Source organism: Pantherophis guttatus, chromosome 5 (genome assembly GCF_059756535.1).
Source record: "Pantherophis guttatus breed Tessera chromosome 5, ASM5975653v1, whole genome shotgun sequence".
NCBI lineage: Eukaryota > Metazoa > Chordata > Lepidosauria > Squamata > Colubridae > Pantherophis > Pantherophis guttatus.
The window spans coordinates 130450086-130469460 of record NC_142067.1 but is presented as its reverse complement, the minus strand read 5'-3'; the positions used below and the strand labels follow the sequence as shown (position 1 = coordinate 130469460).

The following is a 19375-nucleotide window of genomic DNA, read 5'->3' as shown; positions in this document are numbered from 1 at the left end:
GGCGTGTGAGAAAGAATTACAGCCAACATCCTACTTCCCCAGAACCTAATAAGACCTTTGGACTCAAGAAATTACTGAAATTACAAGAGGCATACTGTAAATAGATAAAGTAAATTGCACGTTAAAAGTTAACTGATTCATAAATTTTATACTCGTTATTGCTTCTTTTATGAACTGCCAAATCTCTTTACCATAGTTACATTCTGGGGTGGATGGGGGGGAAGCTCTCTCACAATAAGTAAAAAAAGGCCTCCCAATGGTGCTTTTTTCAAGAGGCAACTGGACTTTCTTTTTCTTTGAAGACGTTTCGCTTCTCATCCAAGAAGCTTCTTCAGTTCTTCAGAGCTGGATGAGAAGCGAAACGTCTTCGAAGAAAAACCAGAAAGTCCAGCTGCGTCTTGAAACCATGACCTGGATGACTGAGAAACTCCATAAAAGTTAAAAAAAAAAAGACATATTTATAATAGCTAATACTATAGTGTCCCTTAACATACTGTATATGCCTAGAAATTGCCCTTTAAAACAAAAAAAGTCAATTTAACTTTTCTTGGAGTTTAATCTCAGAATAGAGTTTAGGGAACTTTTTAAGAAGTCCTGCACTTGGGCCCCACAGTTTTAAATCTGATCTTCCTGTACAATTTCTTTTCAGGAATGCAATTGCGCCAGTGATCCCTAACGACGAGAAGTTTGCAGGATGTGTTTTTGCAAAGTGCACTTAAAACTTTTTTTAAAAAAAAAAAGGAGGGGGGAGGGAGAAAGCCTATTGATTATGTCACTTATGGTTCTATTTTCTAAAACACTGAACCGGATCCAATAACCCTTCAGCAGAAATTCGCTGTTAGCTTGAAAAAGGCAGAGAGGCCTCTTTAACTTGGTGAACTGGAAGGAAACGGTTTAACTTGCTTACGAAGGGCCTTCCTGTCCTTGTCAGCCTATCTTTGGCCAAGGAGAATTGGTCGGCTTTTGAATTTAATGCTAAAACACCACTGAACGCTTCCTGCAAGTGGCTGATGGGGTATACAAATCCCCAAATCCTTTCCTTCTTTTGAACTTTATCCCTGTGTTTGTGAACAGGGAAACTGAGGAAAGGGAACGGGAAATGTAACTTTTGGTTCTTGATCTTGACATTTTTTAGGATGCTAAACTGGATAGGACTGGTGTAGGACTTAAGTTCCAGGGAAGAAGATAAAAAAATTAGAAAGAGTTTGGTGGCACACATGGAGAAAAAAAGTGAAATATCTTGAGTGCTTCTGAGTTGGAACTGAAAGGCAAGAGGCGGATTTCCTTAAATAGTCCTCTGAATAGTTGAAATTAGAATTGGAATATTCTTTATTGGCCAAGTGTGATTGGACACACAAAGAATTTGTCTCCGGTGCAGAAACTCTCAGTGTACATACAAACAACAGCAAAGTGATGAGTCATAGATGATAAATCATAAGCTACAATCATAAATCATTGGATACAAATGAGTGAAAAATCATAAGATGCCATTAGGATAAGGTAATAGGAAAGATGATACAGTCCTACGGCGGGAGTTAGATGTTCAGCAGAGTGAAGGCATGGGGAAAAAAACTATGATTTAATATTAAAGATGATTTAATACGAGGTTAAACTGGAAGAAGAGTTAAAACGGAGTTTAAAAGTTTGCTGAAACTTCCCAGTTATGGTTTTACAGAGTCCCCGGGGAGAATTCAGGCTCACAAAGACCCCTCTCCCAGTTAATCCCCAAGAAGGGACGTGTGTAAGACGAAACTGGGGTGACAACATTCCTGCACACTTATAGTCAAAGAGGCACAAAGGTTTTCTGCCGGAGAGCGGAATAATAAGATGCAAATTCACTCTGTTTAGGCACAATCCATGAAGTGCACATTTAGCCACTATAGAAAGCATTAATCATGGGAAACTGTAATATTTGTTATCAGTCCAACACTAATCAAAAGCCGAGCCTGTCACTTCCACTGACCTGTAAAACGTCCCAATTATACTCTTTGGAAATGACAGGAGCACTTAACTTCCTCGCGGAGCAAATGACGACAATCAATCACGTTTGAATAACAATGAGCCACGGAGCTGAAAATTATTTTTTGTATAGGATCTAGCCAGGAATTTATGAAAGGTGAAAAGCCACCAAGGTTTTAGGGGCGATGATTGCTTTCAGCTAGTACAGTGCATATCAAACACTAAACAGAATTTATGGGTTTTAATTTCCCAAAAGGTAGATGTGGACTTGGTGCTACAATGCATAACATATAATGCCAGGTTTTAAATATGAGGGTCATTTTCATAAAATATTATGCTTATTGTCTGCACCCTTGGATTCGTCAAATAACTTCTTTATTAAGTTCTCATTTGCGGTAAAAAGAAAGAAAGAAAGAAAATTAACGCCTTAGCATTAATCCCTCGGTTCCCAAATAAAGATATTAGCATTCTTATTATTTTAAGCAAGCTGCCTTCCCCTCTTTATTTGCAAAGATAATTGACTATAAATGGCAATGAGTGGGAAGAAGACACCTTAAGAGCGAACCATCAGAACTGGGGATCATTCCATCATTCGGGTTTTCCCCTCTTCTTTTCATTTAAAAACTACTTATTGAAATAACACTCTTTTTTATAGCCAGAAAACCAGCAGAATTGTGTTAATTAGACTTGCAATGTTTGAAGCTCTCTTTTCTAGTTCAAAACATGCTTTGCTCCAACGCAAAATTCTACTTCTGACTCTTGTGGACGTAAAAGTGTGCCGTTTGAATGCAGTGCACCCTCAACGGTATAGTAACAAAACGATCAACTCAAGAGAATTTGACAACTTGGTTTAAAGGAAGCCATGTACGCAAACTGACATCAAATAGGGTCCTTGCATGCACGAACCCCAAAGTTTAAATCTATACCTCTTTTTCATCTTGCAATGTTTTGGACTGAGATCATCATCAAAAGACAAGCAGGGTTTCCATTTCACTTCAGTGAGTCATATAAAAACATTTTATCTATCTATCTATCTATCTATCTATAATCTATCTATCATCTATCTATCTGTATATCTATCTCTATCTATCTATTTCTATCTAACTATCTCTATCTATCTATCTATCTATCTATCTATCTATCTGTCTGTCTGTCTGTCTGTCTGTCTATTTATCTCTATCTATCTCTGTTTGTCTGTCTATCTATCTATCTATCTATCTATCTATCTATCTATCTATCTATTTATCTATCTATCCGGTATATCACCTACCTACCTACCTACCTACCTACCTACCTACCTACCTACCTACCTACCTAGGAGCCAGTTTGGTTTAGTGGTTAAGCAGCAGGGTAGAAACTGGGAGACTCTGAGTTCTAGTCCCATCTTAGGCACATAGCCAGCTGGGTAACTTTGGGCCAGTCACTCTCTCTCAGCCCTAGGAAGGAGGCAATGGTAAGCCACTTCTGAACCCTTACTAAGAAAATTACAGGGAGTTGCCAGGAGTCAACGATGACTCAATGGCGGACACCCACAACTACAGACACATCCATAGGGGAAAAACTGAAAAAAGGAAGCCAAAATTATTAGTTCAGACTCTGAATTTCTGAAAAATACAAGCCACTCTGTGGCTTACCATGTGGGCAACCAACCTCTTCTTCCCTTCCCTCAAGAAACCTCTTCCATTCAGGCGTGAGGGTAAGTAGGGCCCAGAGTTGAGTTGTGATCTTTTTCCGCTAATGTGAGGTAATCCTCTCATAAGTGAACTCTAAACTTCATTTGTCTTTCAGCAGGCTTGATGACTATGCATTTAAAAACCCATTCTCTCTTATAAACTAAAAATTAAGCGTACTCAACTGTGGTGGCCGTCACTGCACCTGCTATTTATATGCTAATATCCTCACCAGAAGATCTTGCAAATTATTCTACCACACCAATATCTCACACGCATCTACTCACAGGGATTTCTCCCCACCCCTCTTAAGAGGATTTTTGGCCAAGGAATTGCTCTCTCTCTCTACTCTCTCTCTCTCTCTCTCTCTATTCTCTCTTTCTCTCATTCCCTCTCTCTCTCTCATTCTCTCTTTCTCATTCCCTCTCTCTCTCTCTCATTCCTTCTCTCTTTATTCTCTCTCTCATTCTCTCTCTCATTCTCTCTCTCATTCTGCCCTATCTACCTACCTACCTACCATGTTTGGAATGGAAGCAATTGATACGAGCACGTTTTGAACTTTGCCACGATGTCAAACAGAGCCCAATTACCTTGCAGGAAGGGAAGGCATGGCTTGTAAAATGCTACCCGGTGGTCGTTTAGCCGAGTATAAAAATCTTTGGAATCGACTGACAATTAGAAGGACTGCCAAGATTCTTCATTGGGATGCAGATTTTTATAACTCTGTCAATTCGGGAACTTTTAAATAAAATGTTAACGCCATATAAATCAGGCACTAACTACTGTCCATTTTTCTCTTTTTTCCAAACCAGCAGATTATGGAACGAGCTCTCTGATCAGCCAATGCATTTAATTGGATTAAGACTTACAACAATTCATTTAGTGACCGTTTAAAGTTATAAGGGCACTGAAAAAATGGACTTATGATCATTTTTCACACTTACGACCATTGCAGCCTCCATGTGTCACATGATCAAAATTTAGACACTTGGCAACTGGCTCATATTTATGACGGTCCGCAGTGTCCTGGGGTCACGTGATTCCCTTTTGCGACCGTCTGACGAGCAAAGACAATAAGGAAGCCAGATTCATTAACTTGAATACCTGCAGTGATTCACTTAATAACCAAGGCAAGAAAAGCTGTAAAATGAGGCAAAACTCACTTAACAAACGTCTCTGGCTTAGCAACAGAAGTTTTGGACTCAATTGTGGTCATATGTCAAGGACTGCTTACATAACACACATAATGCTGTCACAAAGTCCAAATGGATCTGGAATGTTATTTCAGAGTTTCAGCCTGGAATAGATGTGGAAATATTTGGGACTGAATAACTCTGAAGGGGATGAGAGGTTGAGAAATATGGAGAATGAATGAATGGATGGATGGATTCCCTTCCCCTAGTCAACTCTGGCATCTGAACCTGGACAAAAAGCCTCATAATTTTTTCTTAGAAAACAAGAAGAGCAGCAGAGCCTCAAAGGGTGTCTATTTGCTTTTAAAGGCCACCTAACTCTGAACTGGAATCTCCCAACTGGAAAATCTCTACCAAAGGATGGGTTGATAACTCTGGAGTACTACTTATTAAGATGTAATTTTTTTTAGCCTTGAATTTAAAGTTTAAATACAAGGTTTGCCAAACGTAGCACACTGGCGTGACCTAACGGTTCTGAAAATGCATTTTGGACCACGAGTCCAAATAAAAGAACTTTCCTTGCGAACTGAAAGGACAAAGGGCATTTGGAGAATTGCTGGGCTGCAACTCATTTTCCTGCAAGGAAGTAAAAGAGATGCATTTTTTACTTAATGCATTTGACATTAAATTATTCTTGCAGCTAACATATTTCATCCCGTCCATCTTGCCACGAAAGAGACGGGTCCATGTTTCGTATCGATGAGATTCCTCCACAATTTATGAGAATTACATAAGCGGTGGAGCAGCAGGTGGCCCTTTGCAAGTCCTTCACTAAAATTAAAGCCCTTCGTAATTGCAACCCAAGAAGCTGCTTTGAGGCCATTAATTCCAGCTACTAACTGAAGTGCCTGTATTATTTCAGTAAAGTAACACGCTCTTCAAACTGCCATATCCAAAGCCCCAACTTTTGCTTTGCTTTCCAAAATTCAAAGTCAGCCAGAGGCTGCCCTCCAGATGGTCACAAATATCATTTAAGGCTAAATGTTTAATTGAAATGTAAAACGGTATTAAAAACTGGCTGAATGTTTAAATATTTATTTAAACTGCATCTTTTCACTTTTCTAAGGCTGATCTCCCAATCCTTCTGCTACTTGCAAACCAGGATCATTTTTTGCATTCTCTTTAATCCTGCTTCAGTACAAATTGATGATTACTTGGCCACGGGATGCCTAACGACAGCAATTAGATCTACCCGAACTGCCATCGTTGTTTAGGCTTCGTCATTCCTGCATGCCATCAGATTCCCAGGTAGTCCTCGACTTGGGACCACAATTGAGCCCAAAATTCAGTACAAAGTCCTACAGCTTCATCAGAGGCTGCTTGTTGTGTTTTGTTACAAGTGGATTTCATCACCAACTATCTTGCCAATTTGCAGGACTGTTGTGATGGCTTGCTTCCATTTCTTTAGCCAACTGATTTTGAACAAATAAAGAATTTCCAGCTCAGAATAACCTCCCTTTTCGGAAATGTTCAACTTTCAAGAAACAACAGAAGAGATTCAGCATGGTTGGGTTTTTTCCCCTCTCAAATATCAGAATCTAAAACAAAAGTATTCTCTAACGTTATCAAGTTATAGTCTAAGACAGTGTTTCTCAACCTTGGAAGCTTGAAGATGGGTGGACTTCAATTCCCAGAATCCCCCAACCAGCAGCGCTGGCTGGGGGATTCTGGCAGTTGAAGTCCACCCATCTTCAAGCTTCCAAGGTTGAGAAACACTGGTCTAAGAGGACACCATTCTGTGGAGTCCTTAAAGTTAATTTCAGCTGATCTCATATAATATGGTTCATACAATATAGAATAATGCAGGGTTTTTTGTCTTTATCTGAAAACTGAGTCTTTATCTGAGTGACTATGAAAACGACTCGATCCGACTTTGTCCATTATGCTTGTCGGTATTTTAAACTTTTAATTTATGTTCACTAGAAAACTCGGGGGAGATTTGCTAGTTTTAATTTAGAGTACTACAGATTCCCTTTATGTTATTACTCGTAATATAGCTAGTTTGCAATATTTAAAGAACAGTATGACCGGTTATAGTAGATCTTAATGGGAAACTTGTGCTTTTAACCAAATGAGATGTACACATACAATGAGGAAAAGTTTAGCCAATAGCAAATTTAGAAACTGTCTAGAAAAGAAGGTTTTTCCCTCCCACTTCAAGTTCTGGTCATTTTAGAATATCTCACTTAAGAGAAATATTTTGTAATGATGTCAGCAGAGAAATACCCAGCATGAAGAAAACAGCGCCCTCTAATGGTCACTGAAAAACGCACCTAGATAAATATAAGCCCTGAATTTAAAGATATTCACCTGGGAAACAGAGGCAGGTACCCCTCGCTTAACGGCCACTCGTTTAGTAACTGTTCAAAGTTACATCTGGCCGAACAAGAGGGACTCATATGACAGGTCCTCGTAGTTGTGGCTGTCGCAGAATTAAGAGAATTACGAGATTGCAATTCGGGTACTCAAGAGACCAGCTTGTAATGGTGACCGTTTCATTGTCTTGTGGTCACACAATTCGCCACTTGCGACCTTCTCTGCCAGCTTCTGACAAGCAAAGCCAATGGGAAACTGGTGAGAGGCCACAAATGATAATTACGTGGCCACGGGATGCCTAACGACAGCAATTAGATCTACCCAAACTCCCATCGTTGTTTAGGTTGTGGCGCTTCGTCATTCCTGCATAACATCACAGATTCCCAGGTAGTCCTCGACTTAGGACCACAATTGAGCCCAAAATTACTGCTGTTATGTGAGACATTCGTTAAGTGATGTTTGTCCCATTTTATGACCTTTCTTGTTGTTAAGTGAATCGCTGCAGCTGATAAAGTTAGTAACCCAGTTGTTAAGCTAATCTGGCTCCCCCATGGACTTTGCTTATCAGAAGGTCGCAAAAGGGGATCGTGTGACCCCGCCACCGTCGTAAGTATGAGCCAAGCATCTGAAATCTGATCACGTGACCCTGGGGATGCTGCAACGGTCATAACTTTTTCCAGTGCTGCTGTAACTTTGGATGACCTTGGGATGCAGCAACGGTCGCAAGTATGAATCAGTGGCCAAACCTCTGAATATTGATCACGTGACGCTGGAGATGCCACAAAGGTCATAACTGTGAAAAAGGTCGTGTCACATTTTTCAGTGCCGTTGCAATTTTGAACGGTCACTAAATGGATTTTTATAAGTCGAGGACTACCGGTAAGACTTCTGGATGCTGTCACCTTTGAACCCCCACATGGCACTGAGCCAGATTATTTGGAGGACGTTTCTCCCCAGTGGGTTTTTGTTTTGTTTTTTTGCCACCCCACCAGATCTGACAGCGTGGGCATAATCTGGGCACCGCTGACAAAGCTGAGCCACCTGGCAGGTCGCAGGAAGCCTGAGCTCTCTGAAACGGCAGGTGCCCTGGGGAACAGCCTGCCCAATAAAACAAGCACAGCCCCAGCCTTCTTGGCCCTTTGCAACAGGGGTGGGTTCTAACATTTTTTTTACTACTGGTTCTGTGGGCGTGGCTTATTTTGTGGGCGTGGCTTGATGTGACAATTATTTAGGATTTAGCAGAGGTACTGGTCTACCAGGCTTTTAACTGCTTGCAGAGATGTACTGATCTACCCATTTATTTTTTGCAGGCACTGATCTACTCATGTATTTTTGCAGGCACCGCTCTACTCATTTGTTTTCTTTTAACACTGATCAGCTGCAGGGCGGCCCTTTGAAGCCGGCAGCAAACTCTTAAACAGTTTTTTTTCCCCTCTAGCCATCAGCTGGGACTCAGGAGGCAGCAATAGATTGGAGGTGGGGCCAAATAAAAGGTAAGAATAACGCAGGGGGGTGAGGGGGTGACAGAACTGGTTCGGTGATGTCATATCGTCACCGCTACCAGTTCAGGAGAACCGGGCCGAACCGGGAGGAACCCACCACTGCTTTGCAAGGTTGTGAGGACCTGGAAGGACTGGGAAGGATTGGGGCTGGGAAGTTAGCAAGGGAGCTCTGGTGCGGGTGTAGGCGTTTAACAGAATAAGAGAGGTAGGAGGGACCTTGGAGGTCCTCTAGTCCAACCCTCTGCTCAAGCAGGAGATCCTGTACTATTCCAGACAAGTAGCTGTCCAGTCTCTTCTTGAAAACCTCCAGGGATGGAGCACCCACAACTTCTGGAGGGAAGCCGTTCTGTTGGTTAATTAATAGAATAACAGAATGATAGAGCTGGAAGGGACCTTGGAGGTCTTCTAGTCCAACCCCCTGCTCAAGCAAGAAACCCTTTACCATAGTCCAGACCCCCATGGTTCAATGGTGTCATGGGAGATTTCTCTGTATGCATTTAAGGCTCAACACTTTGCAATATTGTACACCGAGAAGGGAGGTTGAGTGCCTATGCTCACACACGCAGGGAAGACAAATGTGTGAACAAGGCCTTCCATTTTAATCCGAGCTTCGTTGACTCCATCACCCATCTTGTTCAAGAACGGCCGACCGACAGCTTGGCAGGAAGTGTGAAATTGGAAACCCAAATGACTTTCCCTGCAGCCACTGAGCAAGAAAGCAGATCCTTGGCTTGTTTATAAACAAAAGGGGTTTTTAAAATGTAATTTTTAACATGGAACATTAAAAATCCAAAGCAAACGTTATGGAAAAAAGGCTTCACAGGTAGCTAATTATTGCCAACGACGAGCTAATTTTATGACACGTAAAAATACCCAACATAGTTCCAAGAATAAAATCTGTAAAAGGAAAACTGTCTGTTTATGACGGTCAATGACCAGTCAACGTGATAAGCAGAAAAAAGCACCAGACAATCAAGAAAACAAATAAAATATACGGTACATTAGCAAACTAGAGAACGTGAGGACTTCATGAGCTATTTAAGATGTACCACCTGGTCTGTAATCAAATCAAGCTGCGGTAAATATTGTCATAAAAGGGAATAAAATAAAATGTGGCTTATAATGGGGAACGCATTTAAACATGCTTGTGTAACCGAAAAGAATAAACTTCTCTTTGGGTGTTACAAAGGCGACAAAGCTGGAGAATTGACAATTAAAGCACTGTTGGTCAACCCCAACATCTGTTAAGAGAGGTGGACTTCAACTCCCAGAATTCCCCAGCCAGCCAAGAATTAATAAGGGATCCTTTGGTGCTTTCTGAATTTGGTTGTTTTCTTGCAAACTTTTCTTTACCCGAACTAGGTAACATCATCAGTGCCTCAGGAGGGAGTGGGGATTGTGGAGTGGAGGAGGAGGAGGAGGAGGGGTGAGGAAGAAGAGGACTGCAAACCCCATTCCTTACTAGCACTGATGATATTGCCTAGCTGGGTCATGAAACGTCTGCAAGAAAACCATCAAGCTCAGAAAGCATCAAGGACCCCTCATTTCAACCCTGAGCTACAAATATTCCCCTTTATGGGCAAGAATTAATAAATAGCCTATTAAGAAAATACAGTCACTTCAGTTTCAGGATACCCTAATATTCATTAGAAATATCAGGTTCAACTCACCCGCTTTTTCTTCTCTTTAAAATCAATGTTCATTTTTTTAGTCTTCTCCAAAGCCGTCTCCAATCGATTTTTAAGGTCAATGGCTTGTCTCAGGCGATCGTCGCTTATCCCAGCCCTGGTGAATAACTACAAACTACAAATTAGTTAGTTCATCTAAGATGACCTATGCATTTCATATACCGCAAGAAAAAATTAATAGCATTGCTGGCCCATCTGATTATTTCAAATTGACAAAAAGAATGCAGAGAAAAATAAGGAGCTAAAAAATCTAACATGATTTCTCCTTAATTCCAGGTTGCTTCTCTCCTTGGTTAGCTTTTAGACATAGAATAACAGAGTTGGAAGGGACCTTAGAGGTCTTCTAGTCCAACCCCCTGCTTAGCAGGAAATCCTACACTACTTCAAATGGTTATCCAACATCTTCTTTAAATCTTCCAGTGTTGGAGCATTTACAACTTCTGCAGGCAAGTTGTTCCGCTTATTAATTGTTCTCACTGTCAGGAAATTTCTCCCTAGTTCTAAGTTGTTTCTCTCCTTGATGAGTTTCCACCTGTTGCTCCTTGTCCTGCCTTCAGGGGCTTTGGAGAATAGCTTGACTCCCTCTTCTTTGGGGTAGCCTCTGAGATATCGGAACACAGCTATGATGTCTCCCCTGGTCCTTCTCTTCACTAGACTAGCCATGCCCAGTTCCTGCAACTGTTCTTCATGTTTTAACCTCCAGTCCCTAATCCTCTTGGTTGCTCTTCTCTGCACTCTTTCTAGAGTCTCCACATCTTTTTTTACATCATGGCGACCAAAACTGGATGCAGGATTCCAAGTGTGGCCTTACCAAGGCCTTATAAAGTGGTATTAACACTTCACCTGATCTTGATTCTATCCGTTTATGCAGCCCAGAACTGTGTTGGCCTTTTTGGCAGCTGCTGCATACTTCTGGCTCATGTTTAAATGGTTGTCCGCTAGGACTCCAAGATCCCTCTCATAGTCGCCGCTATTGAGCCAGGTACCACATATACTGTACCTGTGCATCCTGTTTTTCTTGCCAAAATGTAGAACCTTACTTTTCCATCCATTGTTTCTTGTCTTGCCTTCAGGTGCTTTGTAGAATAGGTAGACCCCCTCTTGACCCCACAAATATTGGAAGACTGCTATCATGTCACCCCCGGTCCTTCTCTTCTTCTCTTAGCTGTTTTGGTCCCCAAGATCTCAGCACCACTCTAATTACAGAATGAAAGCGATCCAACTTCATTCTTAAGTTAATAAAAAAGGCTTACCTGAATCCAAGACTGCACCAATGGCAAATATTTATTCGTTATGAGCTTAAAACTATCCGAAAGGTTATTTATGATGGCTGCATTGTCTTCATTCTCGCTCAGTTTCACATCTAGCAGGAACAAAGGAAGTCAACAGATCAAATTTCTCTCAGGATTCTTGTGTATTTCTCTCTCCCTCTCTGTGTATATATACAGTAAACATACATACATACAATGTACATATACTGTATCTACACAATGGACACACACACAGAGAAACACAGCCAGCCCTGATAAATTCAGTAAGAGTGTTGGAAGGAACCTCGGAGGTCTTCTAGTCCAACCCCCTGCTCAGGCAGGAAAGCCCTATACTATTTCAGATAAATGTCCTATCTCTTCTTAAAAACCTCTAGTGTTGGAGCATTGACAACTTCTGGAGGCAAGTTGTTCCACTGGTTAATTGTTCTCATTGTTGGGAAGTTTCTCCTTAATTCTAGGTTGCTCCTCTCTATGTTTTAATCTATTGCTTCTCTCCTCAGTTTCATTATTTTCAAGAATAATGGTTCAACACTGTCCTTGAAAATAATGTACCCGGTGAGTGTTTGGCAACGTATGACTCGCGTGGGTTTTCTATTGTGGCGAAATGACGATATTCAATGCCACCCGTGAGCAAGAAGCAACTTCTGGATGAAATAGGTTTAAGTACCTGAAGGCACTTCAAGACTGAGGGTGTATTTGTAAGAGCCGAGCCCGTGGCTGCGAAGAAACATTGCGGGATCCTCGTCTCCCATAACGCCGAGAGGAGACGATTCGGGCTTTGAGGGATCTTCTGGACCACAGGCCTTCTCCGTCTCTCCATCGGAGTCTCGGCGATCAGTTTTTGGCCCTGGAGAAACGGCAGGGAGGTCCTTGCTACAGCACGGCTGTTGATCGTGATCCCTGAAAGCTCCTTGCTGGTCTTGTTCTTCCGAAGAACAGGGGGCTGTTTGGCCCATGTTGCCTCTCCTCCAATCTGTGGTTTCAACCTCATCCATGGTGAAGTCCAAAGGATCTGGAACCAGCAGCTGAAAACAACTCTCCAGCTCGGTCAGCACAGACTGGATTTCTGGAGACGTATCTGCCAAGTAAATTCAGGACATTTAGGGCAGGCGGATACTAAAAGAGACCCACTCGTCTCTTCAAAAGGATTCGCTCACCAACATAAACTCAGCAATTAATTCAGTCTACAGCTAGCCCTTGACTTACACCACAATTGAGCCCCAAAGGTCTGTTGCTGAGCGAGACATTTGTTAAGTGAGTTCTGCCCCGTTTTACGACCTTTTTTTTAATGCCTCAGTTGTTAAGTGAATCATTGCAATTGTCAAGTTGGTAACATGATTGTTAAGTGAGCCTGGATTCAGGTTCACAAAGTTAATCAAACCCACTGACTTTGCTTGTCAGGAGGTCGCAAAACTGGATCACATGACGCCAGGACACTGCTGCGACCGTCATAAATATAAGCCAATTGCCAAACGTCTGAATTTTGATCACGTGTCCCTGGGGATGCTGCAAGAGTCGTGTGAAAAACTATTTATCTATCTATCATCTATCCATCCACCAATTCATCCAATGCTTACTAATAGGCACGCACAAAATAAAACTATTGCTACTCTCTTTTAGAATTAGAATTCTTTATTGGCCAAGTGTGATTAGACATGCAAGGAATTTGTCTCCGGTGCATAAGCTCTCAGTCTACGCACAACAATAGTGATAGATCATTATCCTAAATCCATCATCATAAAACTTTAGATACAACATTTAGTGATAGTCATAGGATGCTAATTAAGCAATCCACATAAATCGTACTAGGATACCAAGTAAACAATATAAATCGTAAGATACAAGCAACAAAGTTATAAGAAGGTAAGGAGATAGGGACTCAGGAAGATGAGAATAATGATGATAATACTGCCTTTCTAGATAGTTTGACAGTGTGGTGGGAATTTTAAAACGTATGTAACATTTGACCAAGAGGCTTGGTGGATGGGATAGAGAGACAGATTGGCACAAGCTTAGAAAGTTTTTAGACCTTCATCAGCTCAATTTTCTTATCTTTCACTGTGATGATTTTATTTTTCCCCAAGTTGTCTAACACAGATCCTTACTGACTCCCAATCTATGAACAAATCATCATTGACAGCAACTGTCCTATGGAAGCACTCCTGTGGATAAAACCTACCAATACCAGGGAAGAATGTGTCAGTGCCACTCAGAAATAGAATGGGGGGAAAATAAGCCACCCATCTCTCACCTTTCATTTCCTTTTCCACTTTTTGGGCTTTATCCTTGTAAATATTATCCAATCGTTTTTGCCTTTCTTCATCTCTTTTTCTTTCTGCTAATGTTCTGGCATGCACATCTTGAAAATCTACCTAAAAAGGAACGGGAGAAAATTAAGTCTCATTTACACACGATAAAATCTGGATTCAGTTCCATATTGGTTATTTATAAAATGTTAATATTGCTGGTGAAAAGGGTTGACTGATGTGTAGCATTTTCTTTGGTGCTGCACATCCGTCACTAAACATTATTTCCTCCTATTTTTTTCAGTCTCTCCCCACCTATCAGAGAATGCATGAAAGCTGTTCTCCAGGAGTTTATAGAAGTTGCCCAAAAAGGGATAAATTCATCTAAATATTTTATTTATTTAATCTTATTGGCTGCCAACTCCAGTGGACTCTGGGCAGTGCACAAAACTAAAATATTAAGGCAAAAGAAAGCAAAGATAGCACTGGTACTAATAAGCACCTTGGATGTAATCCCTAAACGCCTAGAATTATCACTTGAACACCACTGGCATTGACAAAATCACCATCAGTCAATTGCAAAAGGCAGCTTTATTCAGAACATCTTACATCCTTGCCACGATACCTTTCACACTATCAAATCATAACATCTGCCTCTCCCTGGTCTTTGGCAAGGATTTAATAGGTTGACAAAAATGCCAAATCCAGCCTGAACATCTGGCTGCCTGTGGGACCAACCACAATAAAAAAAAATATATCAGTCTTTACACAGCAGAAAAGGCTGTATAGGATTTGGGGACCTACCTTTCCTTAATTATTATTTTGTTTAAAAATGACAACCTTTTCTGTTTCAACATAGAGAAAAAGGTACAGGCAGGGAGAAAATAGGGTAAATTTAATGCAGTTTAAAGAGTTAATTTCTCAATGCACGTACTCTTAACTAAATTTAAGCATTTACTAAGACTTCTCAGCTTGCAAAAATGGGATCATTAATTCTAAGGCTGACTTTTTGTTCAAAACCAAAGTCTTATTTCCTTGCAGGCAAAGTCAGAACCATTTTTAAAGAAAGTAATTCATCCTTAGTTCTCTAACATCTTTAAGAGCAGTGTTTTTCAACCTGGACAACATTAAGATGCGGGGACTTCAAATCCCAGAATTCCTCTGGCAGCTTTGCTTTGCTGGCTGGGGAATTCTGGGAATTGAAGTCCCCGCATCTTAAAGTGGCCCAGGTTGGAAATCACTGCCCTGAACAGCCTCAAACCATCAACTGCAGGCATTCAAGTACCTTCTTGTTCTGTTTTAAGAAGAAATATCCCAAGGAAAGCTTCTTGTAGGCTTCCCCGTACTTTTCATGCCATTCTTGTACAGATTTAATGGCGGCTTTTTTAAGCTTCTGGGCGACGTCAGTGGGTGGGGGGAGAGGCTGATCGTAGTCCGTCTCCACCGTCAGCTCCAAGAATTCTTGGAAGTTGGAAATGAGCAGCGTTCGGAAGAGGTGTGAGCGTGTGAAGAGCTGATCCACGATCTGAAAGGCTGAAAGGCGGATCTCGGCGTGATCCTGGTTTAACTGGGACATCAGCAGGTGGTAAACATGATTGATGTGCTCATCAGAACCCCTGTAGGAAGGCCAGTGGCCGGATAAGCATGTCATTAAGGGATACGGACTCATTGGAGAAATACAACACAGGCAGTCCTCGATCTACGACCACAGTTGAGCCCAAAATTTATGTTGCTAAGCGAGACCTTTGTGAAGTGAGCTTTGCCCCATTTTACACCCTTTCTTGGCACGTTTGTTAAGTGAATCGCTGCCGTCATTAAATTAGTCACATGGTTGCTAAGTGAATCTGGCTTCTGCATTGACTTTGCTTGTCAGTACGTCACAAAAGGGGAACCTGTGACCCTGGGATATTTATTTATTATTTATTATTTATTAGTTCAATTTATATGCCTCCCTCCTCCGAAGACTCAGGGCGGCTTATAATGCACTTATAGCAATAGCCTTCATTCTTTTGTATATACCTGCTTAGTAGGGCTTTTGGCCCCCCATAAGCGGTGTTTCTACAAAGTCAGCTTATTGCCCCCACAATCCGGGTCCTCATTTTACCTACCTCGGAAGGATGGAAGGCTGAGTCAACCTTGAGCCTGGTGAGATTTGAACTCGCACTAATTGCAGGCAGCTGGCAGCTAAGTGCTACATAACAGCACTTAGTCCGCTGCACCACCAAGGATACTGCAACCGTCATAAATATGAAGCAGTTGTCAAGCGTCTGAATGCAGATTGCGTGGCCGTGGGGATTTGCAATGGTCGTTAACTGTGAAAAATGGTCATGTCACTTTTTTAGTGCCGTTGCAACTTCAAACGGTCACTAAACGAGGACTGCCGGCATTGCGTGGCAATGGGACTGTCCCACAATGTGTAGCAAAAGCAAGTGGCACTTCCACTGCAGCTACGTAGCTACTCTCTTGATTTTTTGACCACCGCTTGTAGACACATCTGCATGCAAAAAATTTAATTCACACATTGTTTATTCCGGAATATAACTCTTTCTCTCCGTGCACTAATTAAAGTCTTTTTATTTGTCAAAATCTTTAAGGCTCCCATCTTTGGCACATATAATACAGTACAAACTTCAGACTGAACCAGCAATTCAATGCATGCACTCTACAGCAATGTTTCTCAACTTTGACAAATTATAAGCTGTGTGGACTTCAAGTCCCAGAATTCCCCAGCCAGCATGGGGAATTCTGGAACTTGAAGTCCACACAGTTTAAAGTTGCAGATTCTTCTTCCGGGATTCTTTTGGTGCCTATCTGCCACCTTTTCTGATAGTCTCCCATCTAAATACTAACCAGACCTGACTGTGCTTGATTATTTTAGATCAAACAAGATTAGTCCATCCAACCGAGTTATGCACATATAAACTCAAAACAACTCTACTAAAAATAGTTAAGATTGCTCCCAAATCAACACATCTAGGATTATGCTTGATCCAACACCTACAAATTATGCAGCTGTATTTGCAAACTCCGGGTAAAAAGTCCAACATGTAAGATACTCTTTAAAGCTCTTTTTGCAAGAAAGAGAAATGATTTCCAATAACTCAATATTTTAGTGAAATTAAGTTTAAGTTAAGTTTACTTTATTGTCATTGTACCTCGTACAACGAAATTAAATGCCATCTTCAGTGTGTGTTATAACTATAAAAATAAAACAGAAAAACACACCCTTCACATTCTACACAATTAAACTGATATTGCATTTAATATTGAACTATACAGTAAAATTCAATATAGTTACTGCCCTGGGACAGAAGCTGTTTTTCAGCCTATTTGTCCTTGTTTTTATTATCCTGTACCGTCTGCCAGGTGGTAATAGTTCAAAAAAAGGGTGAGATCCAGGATGAGATGGATCTTTAAGTGAGGGGACTACATGCAGGGGCCTCCCTCTAGCACTGATGATGTTACCTAGTTGGGTCATGCAAGGTCTGTGAGAAAACCGGCCAGCTCAGAAAGCACCAAGGACCCCACCACTGAACTTCGAGCCACAAATATCTTACCTGCAGATGTTCTTGAGTGCTTTCACCTTCTTTGAATCCAGCTGTGGTTCCCCAGAGGTGGTCAAGTCTTCCACAAGCTGAGCCAGCTGCTGGTCCATCCCTGGGGGAGCAAAACCATCCTGGCTTAAAAACAGTCTGGAGGATGCCTTCTCTCCAGCCCCACCCGCTCAAAAGCAGCCGCTGGGACTGATCAGGCTTGAAGCAGCTGGGTGCCCCCATGGCTCCGGAGGGCAGAAGCTCTGGGCAACAGAGCCCTTCCTTGTGCAGTCCGGCCAGGAGGAGAGGAAGGACCACTGGCTGCCACTGGCTCCTCCTGGTCGAGAGGGAGGGAGGCCTGCCCTGTCCAGGTCCTGAACAAAGGTCCCTCCTGGGAGGCAGAGTAAGAGAAGGGCAGAAAGAGAGGACGAGAGAGCAACAAGCAGAAGAACAGGAAAACAGCAGCAGACTAAAGTGCTGTTTTTTTAAAAAATTTGATTTATATGCCGCCCTTCTCCGGAGACTCAGGGCGCCTTACAATGCGTTAAGCAATAGCCTTCATCCTTTTGTATATTTATACAAAGTCAGCTTATTGCCCCCACAATCCGGGTCCTCATTTTACCTACCTTAGAAAGGATGGAAGGCTGAGTCAACCTTGAGCCTGGTGAGATTTGAACCTGCAGTAATTGCAGGCAGCTGGTTTTAATAACAGGGTGCTTTAGACCACTGTACTACCAAGGTACTGTACTACTGTACTACTGTTAAGTAGCACCACTGCCTGCAATTACTGCAAGTTCGAATCTCACCAGGCTCAGGGTTGACTCAGCCTTCCATCCTTCCGAGGTAGGTAAAATGAGGACCCGGACTGTGGGGGCAATAAGCTGACTTTGTATATAAAAAAGAACCCCGCTTAGGGGGGGCCGAAAGCCCTACTAAGCAGGTATATACAAAAGGCTATTGCTCAATCCATTGTAAGCCGCCCTGAGTCTCTGGAGAAGGGCAACATATAAAATCGAACCAATAAATAAATAAATAAATGAAAAAGAGTAACAAGCAGGATGACAGGATAACACAATAACCGGAAAAACAGAATAACAGAGTAACAAACAGCAGAAGAACAGAAGGGGGGGGGGAAAAAGAGAAGAGCAGAAGAGAAAAACAAAGTAGCAAACAGAGTAACAAAGTAACAGACGAACACAATCACAGAAGAACAGGACCAGGGTAACAAACGGAACAATAGGAGGGCAGAGTTCGGAAAGGGACCTTGGAGGTCATCTAGTCCAACCCCCTCTTAGCCAGGCTTTTTGTTTCAACCCCTCCGGGTCAGGGATGGAGGAGCCTCCCAACCTCCGGAGGCAAGGCAGGGGGAGAGGCCCCGGCTCCCCCCCCGCCTCGCACCTGCGCTCGAGCTCTGCATGGCGGCGCCGGGATCCTCGCCCACCGTCGGAGACGAGCGCGGCGCTTCCGCGGAGACGTTGGCTGCCTTCTGCGCAGGCGCGGCTTGCCGGGCCCAAGAGGAGGAGCCTCGCCTCGGTGGCGTCACGGAGAGCTGACCAATGGGAGGCCTGGGAAGAAAAGGGAGGGGGCTAGGAAGGGGTGGTGGTGCGGTGACGTCATTCCCGGGTCTCTGCCCGGGCTTGGCAAGAAAGAGACTCCCTCGGGTTGCAAACCAGGTTAAATGTTTCCCTTCGCCTTCAACCTCTCACAATAGATTGACCCCCCCCAACATCAATTGGGGGGGGGGGGAGAGACCAACAATTTTGTTACCCAAAGCAGCACCAGAAGGCAGGACGAGAAGCAACGGATGGGAACCAAGGAGAGAAGCCACCTGAAACTAAGGAGGGATTTCCTGACAGGGAGAACAATTAACCAGTGGAACAGCTGGCCACCAGAAGTTGCGGGTGCTCCATCGTTGGAACTTTTCAAAAAATAGACTGGACAGTCTACGTATTTGCAATGGGATAGTGTTAAGGCTTCTGCCTCGAGCGGGGGGTCAG

At 42.5% G+C, this 19375-nt stretch overlaps 1 protein-coding gene across 1 annotated transcript in view; it reads right to left on the bottom strand.

Annotated features, from left to right (window-relative positions):
- UVSSA (UV stimulated scaffold protein A) overlaps window positions 1–18895 on the bottom strand; it is a 45862-nt gene extending 26967 nt beyond the window's left edge. The window contains exons 1-7 of the mRNA XM_034416166.3: window positions 18777–18895; window positions 17403–17502; window positions 15131–15461; window positions 13851–13971; window positions 12267–12677; window positions 11582–11691; window positions 10311–10436 (exon numbers count right to left, since the gene is read on the bottom strand). Coding sequence (XP_034272057.2) covers window positions 10311–10436; window positions 11582–11691; window positions 12267–12677; window positions 13851–13971; window positions 15131–15461; window positions 17403–17502; window positions 18777–18795 — 1218 coding nt within the window. The 5' untranslated portion in view covers window positions 18796–18895. The remainder of the gene's footprint in view (window positions 1–10310; window positions 10437–11581; window positions 11692–12266; window positions 12678–13850; window positions 13972–15130; window positions 15462–17402; window positions 17503–18776) is intronic.
- Between the last annotated feature and the right edge of the window lie 480 nt (window positions 18896–19375).